The sequence below is a fragment of the Myotis davidii genome, unplaced genomic scaffold (assembly GCF_000327345.1).
Source record: "Myotis davidii unplaced genomic scaffold, ASM32734v1 scaffold684, whole genome shotgun sequence".
In the NCBI taxonomy this organism is placed as follows: domain Eukaryota; kingdom Metazoa; phylum Chordata; class Mammalia; order Chiroptera; family Vespertilionidae; genus Myotis; species Myotis davidii.
The window spans coordinates 883,302-900,442 of NW_006295564.1; the positions used below are offsets into that span (position 1 = coordinate 883,302).

General features: G+C 34.5%; 1 protein-coding gene across 1 annotated transcript in view; it reads right to left on the reverse strand.

Annotated features, from left to right (window-relative positions):
- Positions 1–17,141, reverse strand: part of VMP1 (vacuole membrane protein 1) — a 99,418-nt gene that overhangs the window by 24,290 nt on the left and 57,987 nt on the right. The window contains exons 8-9 of the mRNA XM_006770238.2: positions 7,168–7,248; positions 4,348–4,464 (exon numbers count right to left, since the gene is read on the reverse strand). Of these exons, the coding sequence (XP_006770301.1) occupies positions 4,348–4,464; positions 7,168–7,248 (198 nt within the window). The remainder of the gene's footprint in view (positions 1–4,347; positions 4,465–7,167; positions 7,249–17,141) is intronic.

Genomic DNA, 17,141 nt, shown 5'->3' on the forward strand with positions numbered 1-17,141 from the left:
CAGAGAAAGGAAAGGTTACATAAGTACAATTAACTAACTTCAAGAAGGTGATATTCAAGTTTAGCTTTAAAGGAGTGATAATTGATTAAATGTGAGTAATTCTAGATTCTCTCTACAAATTCCTGTTAAAAAAAAAACTCTTTAGTGCTTTGTTGTTTTTTGTTAAATAATATAGCCTATGTAACCAAAAGGGAGAGAAGGCAAATAAAAACAATCATTAAAAAAAATCTAGCAAAGCCAGCGTGGCTCAGAGGTTGAGCATCAGTCTGTGAACCAGGAGGTCATAGTTCGATTCCTGGTCAGGGTACATGCCCAGGTTGCAGGCTCGATCCCTAGTGTGGGCCATGCAGGAGGCAGCTGATAAGTGATTCTCTCTCATCATTGATGTCTCTCTGTCTCTCTCTCTCCCCCTTCCTCTCTGAAATAAAAATATGTTTTAAAAAAAATCTATTCATTATAAATCTCAGGAAAGTGCTTACTTTAGACGAAAGCTTATTATTTGAAACAATAAAGCAATGATATTTTAATTAACGTCCTAGTATTAATAGACATTGGCAGCTGCAGTATAAGGATATGTGTAAGGAAATGAGAATAAAAAAAGTTCGTAGTCCTTTTTAGTGTTTGTTTATGCATCTGTTAACTGGAAAAAGATACCTATCTTATGGAAAAAGCAAGCACATACAGAGGTCAATCAGGTACAAGATGGATGATGATTTTATAAACAATGTTATACAAATGGCATATGAAGATTATGAAACTAACTAGAGGCCCGGTGCACAAAAATTTGTGCTGGGGGTGGGGGTCCCCTCAGCCCGGCCTGTGCCCTCTCACAGTCTGGGACCCCTGGGGGGATGTCCACCTCGGGCCTAAGCCAGCAGCCAGACATCCCTCTGGCAGCCTGGGAGCCCTCCGGGGATGTCCACTTGCCAGCAGGGAGCAGGCCTAAGCTGCAGTCGGACATCCTTAGCGCTGCTGAGGAGGCGGGAGAGGCTCCCACTACCACTGCTGTGCTGTCAGCCGTCAGCCTGGCTTGTGGCTGAGCAGAGCTCCCCATGTGGGAGCACACTGACCACCAGGGGGCAGCTCCTGCATTGAGCGTCTGCCCCCTGTTGGTCAGTGTGTGTCATAGTGACCAGTCATTCCCAGTCCTTAAGCTGTTAGGGTCAATTTGCATATTACCCTTTTATTATATAGGATAAGACTATGATAGATCATTTAGGAGAAAAGCCTGAATATATGGGAGGTGCTTCTAGTATCCATACTAAAAGCCAGTTACTTGGAACTATAAATTTTTTACTAAGAAACAGAGCTAATGGTCTTCTCTCTCAGTGATCTCACCAACATAATAAGCTTTCCCTCCTATCATTTCCTAACATTCAGAATAAGCCAAATGCCCAGATAATTGCACAATTTAATTGCTTAAGAACAGATCATAACTTTAAAAAAATATGTAACAGCTTGAAAATCCACTGTTCTGGACAAGAAATAAATGTATCTGAGTGGGAGATTCTACCAAGTAAATAAAAGGCACAGATCACTAACCAACCCTCTCGACCAAGTGCAAAGAAGAAACAAGGGAAAGGGGAGAGTAGGAAGAAAAAAAGATATGGGTATAGGGAACTACTGGTGCCAGAATGTACAAAAAAGAACCCATTTGTAAAAGAAACGTCCTTCAATGGTAAGAAGAATCATAGATAGATTCATTTATTAAATATTTATTAAGTACCTACTACATGCCAGATGCTATTTAGGCAGAATGCCTCGGTGAGCCAAGACACAAAAATCTCTGCCTTCATGGAGCCTATATTCCAGTATAAGTGTGTGTGGTGGTGGGTGGGAAGGTAGAGAGGGAATAAACAATACACATGCTAAGTAAATTGTACACTATATGAAGTATATGCGAGCATGCTGACTTCTCAACTTCATTATTTGTTTTTAAGGATCCTTCTACAGCCAGAGGACCTCAACTTGTCCAGTGGAAGGGGAAATCCTGATTTAATACTATTAGGTGGGCTGAATCGAAATTTTTAGGGGTGGTTTAACAGATGACAAAATATCAATAAAAATAACAATATTTATCAAGGAAAGTTGTCTAAGCTGAAAGAAGAGAACCAGAAGAGGAGATAGGTTTATTATTAGATTACAGAAAAATCTGTGTTTCAGAAATGGTTATAATGTTTATATTACTTGTTAGTATTCTTACCCAAGGAATGAGAAATGTCTGTTGCCCTGAGCTATATCTGGATGTACATTAAGTGACATGCCTTTAGAAAGTACATCTCTTTGATACAATGGAACATAACAAACATACCGCATATTCTAGTTTAGTGAAGGAACTCAGATTCTTTCCTTTCAGGAACATGAAAGGATTTTAGCTTTCTTTTTTTTCCTTCCACTCAGAAACAGTGAATGAGCTTTAACTTTATAGAATTTGGTTTGAATTCCTGGGCCTTAGGCAAGTATTTTATCTTCTCTAAAACCGAGTTCCCCCATCAATGAAATATGGATAATAACTACCTCACAGGATTGTTCTGAGATAACCAATGCCAACTGCCTGGTATAGGTCCTAATAAACTCCAGGCATCAAACAATTCAGTTTCCTTAATCACATAAATAATTTACAGTTAAGAAGACAATGCAAAAGACTGGAAAAAAACACTGAACTCGAAGCCAAAAGACTACGGTTCAAATTGCAGCTGTTACTTACTCTCTTAGGTACCTATTACTTACTAACCTCTGTAAGTTTGATAATTATAAAATGGGAGTAATAATTTTTCCCTCCCAGGATTATAATAATTAAATCAGATGACATATACTAAGTGCTTTAAAGTGTGAAACACTACATAAAAAATAAGCATTATCATAACTTGAAAAAAACAAATATGTTCTAAAAATGTACTATTTTGGACTATTCTGATTAGTTGCATATCCTACCACTACCGGGTACTGTTAGCATAATACATTTTCCTATAATTTTTAGATTATTACATAAAGCAGGATGTGTAAGTTTATAGATCCCTAGAGGAACTGCTGTTATAAAGGGAATTAAATCTGTTGTTACTTTCAAAAGACTCCCTACAGCTAAATGCTAGCTTCTTTTCTCCCCGCAAAAGAACTGAAAAGATTACAAGACATTATCTTCATGTACACTGCATAATCATGTTATTCACCATAATATTTTATTACTTGAAAAATCCTGTTGTGATATTTTAAATCTTTACTAAAGAAACTAGCATTCCAATATTACAGAACCCATATTCATTGAACAATATACTTAATATAAGTGGGGGAAATATTCCTTGAAGGAGGAAAAACATATCCTTGAAATTCTGAGCAATTATCATGGCAGGACAAGCTCAAAAATTCATTCCAATGCCAAAATCTAATATCAGAGACTGGGCAGTAGAAGCAGCTGAAAATTTTCTGTTTCATTCTCTTCTTCTAAGAACTAGAGGTGGAGAAGTGTTAAGAAGAAACAGGGGGGATAGTGTTTTTAATTATTAAGGAATCATGCCAGGGCACAGACATTACTCACTGTTCTTGCCTTTCCTTTGGTGAATGCCTCTTTGTTGCAAACCTCATTGATTAAGGAATTCTTTCCAGGTTAATTTTAGTTTATTCTGGTGAGATTTGCCCTTAGAAGGAAACAGTTCATATCACAGTCCTAGAAGCACATATGCAGTTCCTCTCATTTAAGTTTTTTAGTCTCTTTTCTCTCCTTTGTTCATATAGTATCCACTAAACATTCTGTTAAAAGTGTCTTTGAAGGCTTGCTGATTTTCACTTCTCTCACCACAACCCCCATCTTTCTCCCTCTTCGGAGACCCCGTTCTTCCCCATTCTCCCCAACACTAACATCTGTCTGCTTTTCTGTAAAGAACACTGGTATCTTGAGAGGAAGTGTTACACAGTGTGTGAAAGAAAAGTAGAATTAGTGAAAGGCAATATTATCCCAGCTCATGGTCAGTAAAGATAAATTTTGGACTTTGTATGTGAAAATGACATGCATTTTCCTACATGGGAACACTGTTTTTGTTTGGCAAAAGTCTTGCATAAACAGTTTCACAAGGCAAAAAGTGAATGAACAAAGAGATGAAGGAACAAAGGTAGAAGGAAAGAAGGAAAAGAAACAAGGAAAAAGATAATAAAGGACACAACTTTCCTACAGGATAGGGAAACCTGCACAAAATTCACTAACCTCTAAATGACATAGCTGGGCACTGAAGCAAGCGATCAACCAAAAGAAACAGAACCAAAATCTTAACAATTCACCTTGGAGTGAGCAAGAGAAAAATGCCTTTTAATGGTCTCGTCATCATTAGGTAGGTGATGAGAAGATACAATTACCTGAATATGCATCTTAATTATTGCTTTTCCAATCAAGGTTGCACCAAAGAAAGTCCAAAAAGGTACAAGAAAGTGTCCGCATGTTATTCCAGCCAGATCAAACAGAGGATTTGGAATCTGTAAATAAATAAAGAAGTTAAAATGGAACTTCCAACATACAATCCAAAGAACAGTTTCATTTTACCACCTATGAGTAAATCCTTACACTACAAAGAGAGGTATGGCCCTTGATCAGCACTAGACCGAGGCCAGTATTCTAACGTGTTCATAAGCTGGGTCTCACATCATCTCAGGTTGTTGTTCAATCTGTTCAAAGCAAATCAGCCATCCTTTTGCTTGTATTGCTTATGGTCAATGTCTCATTAATATACTTTTTTTCTATTACATTAGAATTAGATAAATTCCCTAGGAATTTAACACCAGTCAGTAGATTGGTTGGCCATTTGGTAGCTGTTTTCTAAGGTGAGATATACACGAGAAAAAGCCTTAAGATTATTTTAGTAGTTGCTAGGTTTGAAAATCTTTAGCATGAAATAAGAATATAATCTAGAAAGTGCTCACATCTATATATACCAAACATTGTTGTAAATTCACAAATATATTTCTAGGTGGGTGTGCTTTTATTTCTCAACATAAAACATCCATTATTTATATTTTATTTTAGGAGAGCCCAAGGCCATGGATTGTGTGATACATTTTAGAAAGAAAGACAAGTGTGGAAATACAAGAGCACTGATTCAGATATTTTGAATACTCAGTCCCAGACAAAGAAGTGATTCACAACAAATACCTTTTCTAAACATTCCCACATTTCAAGAATGCTAAAAGACAATTTCACATAAAAATGCAAAGACACCACAAGCTATTTTGAGTGCTTCATCCATTTTTCTCCCATAGAAGTACTCTGTCCTTGTGGTTGTTGGCTAAACCATTTATAAATCAATTTATATCATTTCATTTATGAACTTACAAAGAAAAGTCTAGTTATACAAAAGATACTTGTCACATAGGTCCTTTTAAAAACAGTGCCACGACTAAATTAGAATTCAAGTATTTTTTTGTTAATAATACTTGGACTCAATGACTCAGTTTTGTTTTTAAATTCAAAGCCTTCATGCAATTTCTTTTTTTTAAATATATATTTTATTGATTTTTTACAGAGAGGAAGGGAGAGAGATAGAGAGGTAGAAACATCGATGAAAGAGAAACATCGATCAGCTGCCTCCTGCACATCTCCCAATGGGGATGTGCCCGCAACCCAGTTACATGCCCTTGACTGGAATCGAACCTGGGACCTTTCAGTCCACAGGCTGACGCTCTATCCACTGAGCCAAACTGGTTTCAGCCCTTCATGCAATTTCATCTGACTTACAACCATGTAATAACAATATCACTTCACAGTCTCACATCAGTCATTTCTTAAAAATTTTCATGTGATCCTCAAAACTGTGAATTAAAATTTTAATAGTTTTCCTTTTTTATCAGGCTCCACCTCACACACGAGCCTGAGGATCCACATATATAATCTTAAATCCTCACCTGAGCCTTTGCAATGAATGTCATATTGCCCCATTTTGAAAATTAAAACCTAGGGTTCAGAGAGAGTAACTTGATTGAGGTTACCTAGCCAGTGAAAAGTCTAAACTGGTTTAGGAACCCAAGTAAGCCTGACTCTAAAGCCAATTCTTTCTAGTATATCACACTACAACATACCTATAAACTGCTCAAATAGTTAAGGTCAATATTGTGATAAAGAGCTTCTATGTTAAAAAGAAAAAAGTTCGATAAAAATTTCTAGTATTGCCAAGGTCAAAAGATAGTAATTCAGGCACAGATATGCTTTGGAATAGCTCTAGAATGTTGATATCAGATTAAAAATTTTGGCACCCAATGATCTCCTTTTTGTCCATTTGCTTTGCTAAGGCTGGAAAGGGGATTCTCAAAGATGTATTATTGTTCTAGTACATAATGGATAAAGTAGCTGGTATCAACAGAAAATAATTTTGTGAATTTTACTTATAATGGCAGCTTTTATCAGTATCAACCAGGTGCACCTAGTTATTCTGGTCAAATCCACCAGTGAACTACCAACAGTTTGGTACAGGCGACCAAAGAAAACTTGGATCAAAACGCTCCACTTCAAATGTAGTTATTTCTATTATATAGAAAAGGACCAGGATAAAACACCCATCAAAGAACGTTAGTTTCACAAATCTGTAATTTGAGACATTAATTAAATAAAACCAAATTTTTTAAATTTACAATCAATATTACTTTGTATTAATCAGGTACAGCATATCAGAGACATAAAATGTTTGACATAAAGAGCGTCTTAGTTTACTGTAGCCAAAGATGCCCTTAACTTTACCACAGACATTCCAATTATCTAACTAGGTGTTAGCGTCACTTAAGGCAGGTTTTATACACATTTTCTTTACAGTTAATGCTTGAAACTTTGGGAAAAGATGACTTATCTATATCTCTGGAAAGAATGAAGGCATTGTTATTTGGTTAAATGCACTTCATTATAAATTCTCCATGGGAAGGATGGATTTTTGTCTCTTTTGTTCTTACTGAATCAAGCCATTTAGGTCTGAAGTCATCATGGCATGATGAAATGCTTAAAAGTCAATAAACAAAATATGAACATATTCACCAGAAAACAACTCATTTGATGAGTAAGATGAATGATTAATAAAATTACATACCCGTTAAAAGTGATAGCATTATTGTTCAAGCATGTATTTTTAAAAACAAATTGGATCAAAATATAAATCTAGCATTTATTGGAATTTCTCACTTTTAATACAATTTACTTACTGAAGCACAGGCCAAAATTCCAAAAAATCCAACCTTCTGTACTAGGTTTTGTACTGCCAGCTTAGCCCGGGAGGCAAAGTCCTATATAAAAGAAGGATATCAAAACATTAATGAAAAGTACAAGGAAGGAGGAAAAATAACTGTTTATAAAGTTTATAGTATTAAATGCCTCATGCTCTGAAAGCATTGATTCATTTAATGAGATGAATTATTTTTAAAAATTACAGGTTGCACTGGAAAACATGCAAATAGAATCTTGATAGAACATTAATTACATCCTTAATGATAAACTTGTGCCAGATTTCAAGACTAAGCTAAAACATTGTGACTTTAGTTTTTGCACCCCCTCTGGATTATCTAGGGTTGAACAAAATGCTATAAACTAACCATGAACGAACTCATTTTTTTTTTTTTTGAAATACTGGCCTACCACATCTGTCTATTTCTCTTTCCTTCTACAACTCACCAGACTTACTCCCGGATTAATACCAAGGTAAGAAATCATAAGATCTTTCAAGATAGCCAGTGAAGACACCTGGGCTGATCACTAGCCAGAAGATGGAAAACCAGTTATGTGGCAATAACTAAGCATTCATTACACCCAAAAGCAAAGTAACATCCTACATCTGCACAGCCTGTGCTAATTTTTATAAAATGTTTTCACAAACATTTTACTTGAGCCTTTCAATAATCCCGGGGTATAAATAGGGCAGATTCTTCAGACTCTGAAATCAGAGGGTTTCTCCCCCAGCCTCTACTGCCATTTCTGATGCTGAAACATACATTTGGCTGGCCAATTTATTTTCACAATTTTCTTCTTCCAGCATATAATGCTACAATTATAGATATGTACTAGAGGCCCACTGCACGGGATTCATGCACTGGTAGGGTCCCTAGCAGCTGCCGGCTGCTGGCTGGGGCCTCCCTCCCTTCCCCCAGCTGGCCCTGCCCCCTGGTCGAATTCCCGGACAACTCCCAGTTGATGGGACAATTTCCATATGCTTTTATTATATAGGATATATTTTTCTTAAAAATACCATTCTGATATTTGATTATAATTATTTTCTGATTTTGAAATGGCATATATTCCAATCAAATTTTCAATGGAAATAAATGATATGATAAAAAATATTAGTTAATATATAAATGTCTTTTTAAACAGTGTTCACATCATAGAATATCTTCCTCTCCCTTTGGTTCAATGCTCTAATAGGCAACAATCTTATAGAAAGCTCAGAATATAAAAAATAGAAGGTTCCTTCATAGAACAGAAACAGGATTTAAAGCACTTCTCTAATCCACAACACAAGTTGTATATTTCTACTTAAAAAACCACACACACACACACAAAACCTTTAACAAATATGCAGAATAACCCTAGAAAATTACAATATTAAGTATTAAAAATTTAAAAATGATAATACCTTCCTCCTACTTACTTGAGGATGGTGAGAAAGTCAAAGGAATTAAATCAATAATGTATATGTATTTTAAAAGATCCTATATAATAAGAGGGTAATATGCAAATGGACCAAGTAGCAGAATGTCTGGTCACTATGACACACATTGACCACCAAGTGGCAGACACTCAACGCAGGAACTGCCCCCAGCCAATTGGGGCCTGCTGGCCAGCCTCTTGGTTCTTTCTCCCCAGCCAGCAGGCTCCCACTGCCTGATGGTGAATGAGGAACCGGGGGTTGGGGGCGGGCCGGCTGCCGGTAGCCAGGGAAGATGGCCCTGATCTTAGGCCAGGCCTAGGGACCATACCCATGTACGAATTTCATGCGCCAGGCCTCTAGTATTAATATAACCACTTTCAAGTATATAGGCTCTCAAAGTTCATCATTAACTGAATTCTACAATGAAACTTTTATAATTTTACAATTTATTTCCAAAGAGATAATTTTTCTTTTGGGAATTAGCCTTATTTTTTCAGTAAGTCATTATATCAGATTTAATATTTTTAAACAACTGAACAACTGTAGTAAAGGGCACTTTACATTTTCATTCAGATTTCTAACTGAAGATTTATTGTTTCCCCTTAAGTGAACAACTATTGCATTAAGAGTGAAATATTGATTTAAAAACTGTTAAATATATAATAAAATCAGCTTTCCAAAATAACATATTTTAAAACAAATTGCACTTCTTTTTCTTTTGAATAATTTATACAATTCAAATTACTAAATTTGTCATTTATAAGAAGTACTAAACAAAAACTAGTAAGGCATAATGAAAAGAAATGTTTTGAGTTATTAAAATATCAAACACACCTATTAGATTACGAATGAGTTATAAAAATTTCATTAATATAGCCTAAAGTTAAAATATAAATTCAGGAAAATGTCTTCTTTTATAGCCCTTAATATCTTCACAACAAATCCACTCTAATAAGAGTCAAGATGGTACTAAATTGTTAAGAAAAAGAAAAAAAGAAAAAGAAAAAATATATATATACAAATTTTATTTTAAGGATAACATATTTATTAATATATTTTCCAAGTCAGACATATGTGGGAACATTTTTCTATCACAGAATTTATATACCCTTCAATATGTAAAATCATAGAAAATTAGATTTTTGCATAAAATGGCATAAATAAGGTCAACTGTATTTAGAAGGTCTGGCATCCTGTTTCCTTTAAAAAAATTTATTTTCAATTACAGTTGACATACAATATTCTAAGTGTCTCTTTTCTTTTTATCTTAATTTCAAGGCTTTAGAATCTTATTATTTATTTAAACCAGGTGACTATGGTAGTGCGGTCATGTTAAACTGATGGCTTTTTTCTATTAGAGATACACACACACACACACACACATATATATATATATAGATTTAAAAATAGTATAATTAAACCAAACATTATGCAGATCACTTAATATATAAAATAATAAAAATATTTAAGCCTACAGAAGTTCAAGGAATCATGTTTTTAAAAATATCCTGAACGTAAGGAGACATTTTATCCCTTGAGGCAGAATCTCTGTACTCAACAGACATCAGACAAGAACAAAGGAAAATAGACTCCTTGTTCTTTCAGATGCCTGGGTGCCCATCATCAATTATTCTTAACAGTGTTTCAAGAATTTTTGTTTCAGGGAAGTTACTCTATCCAAATAAATGAAGTAGAAACCTCCCTTAACCATTTTCTTTTTCAAAATTAATTTTTAGCTGGCATATCTTACAAGGAAAACAAATTAAGTGTCTTTTAAATGGGGAGTTTTTACTTTTTAAAAAGTCTGAAAGTCATGTACTGAAAATGGATTTCATAAATCTCATTATGTGCTTAACACACACGCACACAGTGACCATGCTACTTTCAGTTCCTATAATTTATTTTCCAGGTCTTTCACAATATTCTCAGAATTAAAATTACATTATACTTTCAACCACCCATACACATTTATTTAAATTAATGTTTTTCCTTGCCTGTGTAATTCAGGCAAACTCAGGGGAATCATTGTATTAGTATTCACAACAAATCTAAAATATTTTACAATAGTAAAAGTACTCATGTTTAGATTTCATAGACACAACCATATTTTGTTTTTATTTTAAACATTTTACTTTAAAGCCATATATTCAAAAGTTTGATATGGCTCTAGAGCAGTGGTTCTCAACTTTCCTAATGCTGCGACCCTTTAATACAGTTCCTCATGTTGTGGTGACCCCCAACCATAAAATTATTTTTGTTGCTACTTCATAACTGTAATTTCGCTACTGTTATGAATTGTAATGTAAATATCTGATATGCAGGATGTATTTTCATTGTTCACGACCCACAGCTTGAGAACCGCTGCTCTAGAGGCTTATTAATATATTTGTATTGAAAATATCATTCTTTTACTGTCTAAAATATTCTACATGTAGTTGTACTTTCCTGTTTGTTGCACTGTAGTTTAAAACTTCTTTATTTTTTTAAAAATAATTTAGTATTTTTTCATTATTTGCATAATTTGACAGCTCCTTCTTAACAGATTGATTTTAAAGTAACATTGTCTAGGCATTAAAATATTTATATTTCTCCCTGTTTTAAAAGAGAAAGAACTGTACTGTGGGTATATTATTTGACAATAAACCCAAATAAACACACACACACACACACACACATCACAAACCAGCAAAAAATTCCTCTTTTACTAAAGTTTAAAAGAACCATTTAAAACAAAATTTGCTGTTCTTTTTAGGCCATCAAATAAGATAAATAAGGCAAGGGAAAGTATGCACCAATAACAAACAATAATATCTTAAATAAAAAGTTTAATAAATTAGTGTGTTAGGTATTCAATATTCAAATAAAATAGAAAAGGAAATTAGTATTTCATTTTAATGGTTTTACAGTATTTATGGGAACAATGTAATAAGTTTAATTTGATTACTTCCTCAATTGTTATTCTTCATTTTTAAAAAATCTGTACAACTAAAACCAAATTCCTTTAAATAGTTTCATTTCTCTGGATTCACATTTCACAATGTTTACCTATTTCACAATTTAAGTGCCTGAGAGGAACGTTTCATTCTCTCGCTCTACCTAAATAAATAGCATGCATTTAAAATTAGTTATCACGTATCACTTTTCACTTTTTAAAAATAAACAAAATACAAATAAATAAAATTATCTTCCCTACTCCCACTGATATTCATGCTTCGGAAAGGAAGAATGAGAGACACTAGGAATATTTCCCATTGACTACAAGAAGACAGATGAAGAAAAGTTAAATCCTTATCACTGAGATTTAAAGGATTAATAATAATATTAATAATAAACCACACAAAGCCTTCAAGTATAAATAATCTGCACTACTTTTGCTTCACATTTCTTTTCCCTAAACAAATACATTTATGATTAAGGGAGAAGAGAAACTGTATTGCTAAGCATAATTAGCTTATAAAATATTAGTCTTTGAATCTACAGATGTCAGATTAGAGCTAAACATATGAAATAACATTTATCTTCAAATGGCAACAGTCATCTATTTCATTTTCATAAGTAGTCACATGAAATTTCAAGATCTCTTTAAAAAGTGACAGTACATTCCTATACGTGTTAAATGACTGCAATATTATCATCGATAAATATGTATTTGGTTAATAGTTGATGTTAGAGTTGACCTGTTACCATTAAAGTAATGGTAAATTTTATGAATTATCTGTCTTCTTAAACCATGATTTTAAAAACTGCTGAAATGCTCTTCTCGGAGTTGGAATTAAAAGTGGTTCCACAGCCACTATTAAAAACCACAGAGCAAATGTTGCAATAATAATTCCTTGTGTAAAAGGGAAATTTATATTAAAATTTATTGTATTTGTGAAGTTCTTTTGCCATCTAAAACATGTTAGTATGTCCTAGTCAATTGTGTTGTGGCAAGCAAGTTAAACTCTATTAACCAAAAATGGGGCTAAATAGTAATAATGACAATGTTGTAAGCTGTTTCAGCATCATTGACACTCTCTCTGAAATATTAACTTGTTATTAAGATCCCAACAACCATGTAATTATTTTCTACAATGTTATCATATTCCACATAGTAAATACAATGAAAGGGTACAATAATTCTAATCTTCATGGAAAGTACAATGAATCATAATTCATAATCTTTAAATCTTTCTCCTCTTGAAAACAGTCTAAAATGTGTCTTAATTGCAATTTTCTACCCATTACTGGAGCTCTTTATAAGTTATTTTCATATAAAAATGTAGAGCATTAATTCACTCAACTGTTCACTCAATTCAGTGAACAAAATACTTTTGAAGTATATTTTCTTTTTTTTAATTTTTAAAAAAATATATTTGATTGATTTTTTAAAAAAATATTTGATTGATATTTTTACAGAGAGGAAGGGAGAGGGATAGAGAGCTAGAAACATCTATGAGAGAGAAACATCGATCAGCTGCCTCCCACACACCTCCCACCGGGGATGTGCCCACAACTAAGGCACACACCCTTGACCGGAATCAAACCTGGGACCTTTCAGTCCGCAGGCCGACGCTCTATCCACTGAGCCAAACCAGTTAGGGATTTGGTTGATTTTTTATAGAGAGGAAGGGAGAGAGATATAGAGTGAGAAATATTGATGAGAGAGAAACATCGATTAGCCGCCTCCTGTACACCTCCCACTGGGGATGTGCCCGCAACCAACGCTCTATCCATTGAGCCAAACTGGTCTAAAGACTGAAGTATGTTTTCAAATGAGTTACACACCATCCATTCTGTTCTTTGAATTATAATGGACTCAAACACACTCATGAAATGGAGGAAATAAACTCTAGGATAACAAGAAAAAAAGAGGGATGTTAACTTGATAAGATAAATTATTATGACAGTAGGAAGTAGTTAATAAATTTAAGATGCTGGATTACAAAATGCACACACATTTACCAGAAAACAGAATCAGGACAGTGTTGTGCAACTTTTTCTGAAAATGAAATGGTTTGATGTCCAATTTATGGCATTTACATAATTAAATCAGAGATGATCACTGGAGTTTAAATAAAGTAAAAATTAGGGCAAAATTCTAAAATAGTATAAATAGAATACATCACATAAACACATTTCCATAAAGCAAAGCAAAGAAATTTTATTCTGAAACTAACTTAGAGATTTAGAAATTTTAAGAAGAGATTCTAGAGTTCTGAATCAAGATGGTGATGTAGGAGGATTATGAACTCACTTCCTCCCACAAACAAACTAATATACAGCTGCAACCTCTGTAAGAAATCCAGAAACTAGCTGAGTGATTTCTAGTCTGATTCCCTGGCTTTTTGTGGCTGCTCCTGAGAACATATCGCTGATAGCCTGATTCTGGTAGCCAGTGGGGCTTGTGTTCATAGGTTCAAGGGATGGTAGCAAACACAGAAACAATTCTTAGCTAGCTATCCCTACAGGGTTCAGTGCAGAGAGAGCAAACAGAAATGCCCATATTCCAATCTCTCCCGCACTGGAGTATATTTGCATACTTTAAAATTTGCTGCCTGAATACTATATCTAGATGCTGAGTAAGCTACTCCCCTTTGGGACACTGACAGGTCTCAGCACACCCTCAACTATTGGGAGACACTAAAAAAAAAGACAAAAGACAATGGCAAAGGACTGAGAGACAACCAAAGAGCTAGGGCAGAGGTGAAGGATAAGGCTCATCTCCTACAGGAGGTCACTCCTTAAGAGTGGGAGAGGTGGCTGTTTTATCTAGCGCATAGAAACCAACAGAGAGAGTGAGTCACAGAAAATGGAAAATGAAGAAACAAAGGAATAAGTTCCAAAGGAAAAACAAGATCGAGCCACAGATAAAGACCTTAATGAAATGAAGATAAGTGATTTATCATAGAGTTCAAAATAATGAGCACAAACATGCTCACTGAGGTCAGGAGAACAAAGATAAACAGGTTGAGAATTTCCATAAAGATAGAAAATATAAGAAAGTCCCATATAGAAGTCACTGAGGTGAAGACTACAATAACTGAACTAGAAAACTCCAAAGAGGGGTTCAACAATAGACTAGCTAAAGCAGAAGAAAGAATCAGCACACATGAAGACAGGGCAGCATAAATCCTCCCACCAGAGGAGGAAAAACAAAAAAGAATGAAAATGAGTGAAGATATTAAGAGACTTATGGGACTTCAAAGGAATATATATTTACATTATAGGAATCCCAGAAAAAAAGAGAAAGTATGGGGAATAAATATTTGAAGAAATAACGGCTTAAAAATGCCTGTATTCTGATGAAGAAAATAGACATCCAGATTAGGGAAGCTTGAAATTCCAAAAAAGTTGAATCTAAAGAGACCCACAGCAAGATACATTATTAATTAAATTGCAAAAGTTAAAGACAAAGAGAGAATCTCAAAGGCAGCAAGAAAAATAGCATGTTACGATGCTAAATACAAGAGAACCTCATAAGATTCTAAGTACATTTTTCAACAGAAATTTTGAAAGCCAGGAAGGAGTGGCACAAATATATTCAAAGTACTGACAGAAAATAACTTCCAACCAAAAATACTCTATCCAGCAAAGTTGTCTTTCAAAATCAAAGGAGAAATAGTTTTCCAGATAAGCAAAATCTGAAGGAGTTTAGTACCACTAGATCAGCCTTACAAGAAATGTTAAAGCTGAAACAAAAGGGCACTAATTAGTAATATAAAAACATATTAAAGTATAAACCTCACTGGTAAAGGTAAATATATAGTTAAATTCAGGACAATCTAATGTTGTGAAGGTGGTGAGTTAATCACTTATAAAGCTAGTATGAAGTGTAAAAGACAAAAGAAGTAAAAATAATTATAACTACAATAATTTATTGCGTACACAAGAAAAAAAAGATGTAAATTGTGACACAAAACATAAAAATGTAGAGATTAAAAAAGAAAAGAAAAAGAAAATGTAGATATTTATGGTTGGCCAGTATGGCTCAGTGGTTGAGCGTCAACCAATGAATCAGGAGGTCACGGTTCAATTCCCAGTCAGGGCACATGCCCTGGTTGCAGGCTTGATCCCCAGAATCCCCAGTGTGAGGCGTGCAGGAGGCAGCCGATCAATGATTCTCTCTCATCACTGATAAATTTTTCTCTCTCCCTCTCCCTTCCTCTCTAAAATCAATAAAAAAACATATATTTAAAATGTAGATATTTATAATGCATTTGGCCTTGGCTGGTTGGCTTAGTTGGTTAGAGCATCATCCTCTTATGTCAAAGTTCGATCCCTGGTCAGGGCACATTACAAGACTTTGGGTTGTGGGCACACAGTGCAATATATGGTTCTTGTAACATAGAAATCCGTACCTGAATCCTATCTGACCCTATTAACCAATATCACCCCAGTAAATATAATTTCTTAAAAATGGGCAGAGGATCTGAGTAGGTATTTTTGCAAAGAAGAGACATACATATGGCCAACAGGCACACAAAAAGAGCTCACCATCACTAATCAACAGGGAAACTTATAATGAGATATCACCTCACAATTGTTAGAATGGCTATCATTAAAAAGACAAGAGATAATAAGTGTTGGTGAGTATGTGAAGAAAGGAAAACCTCTGTGCACTGTTGGCAAAAATATAAAATATAACCACCGTATGACCCAGCCATTGCATTTCTGGGTATTGATCCAAAGGAAACAAAACAATCTAAAAAAAACCCAAAAACACATGTCCCAAGTTTATTGCAGCATTATTCACAATAGCCAAGAAATAGAAACAATCTAAGTGTCCCTCGATGGAAAAATGTATAAAGAAAATGTGGGATACAGTGATATAACACACACACACACACACACACACACACACACACACACACACACAGTAATATTATTCAACTATAAAAAAAGAGAATCCTGACATTTGCAATAACATGGATGAACCTTGAGGGTATTATGATAAGTGAAATAAGCCAGAGAGAGAAAGATAAATACATGATCTCATTTACATATGGAATCTTCAAAAAACCCAAACCCAATGTAATAGACACAGAGAACAGATTGTTGGTTGCCAGTGGCAGGGGGTGGGGGATGGGCAAAACAGGCAAAGTTGGTAAAAATGTACACACTTCCAGTTATAAGAAAAATAAGTTTTGGGGATGTAATGTATAATATGTTGACTACAGTTAACAATACTGTATTGTATATTTGAAAGTTGCTGAGAGTAGATCTTAAAAGTTCTCATCACAAGAAAAAATTATAACTGTGTGGTTATGGACGTTAACAAAACTTATGGTAATTATTTTGCAATACATATGTATGTCAAATCATTGTTGCATATCTAAAACTGATACAATGTTCTATGTCAGTTACATCTCAATTTTTAAAATTTAGCAGTTAAAAAAACACAAAGGAACTAATGGTACAACTGGTTCACAGATGTGGCAAAAATCAAATATGAGAAATCTGGGAGAACCAAGATGGCGGCATAGGTTAACGCCGGAGTTTGTTGCCTCGAACAACCACTTCAAAAGTGAAACTAAAAGACGGAACGGACATCAC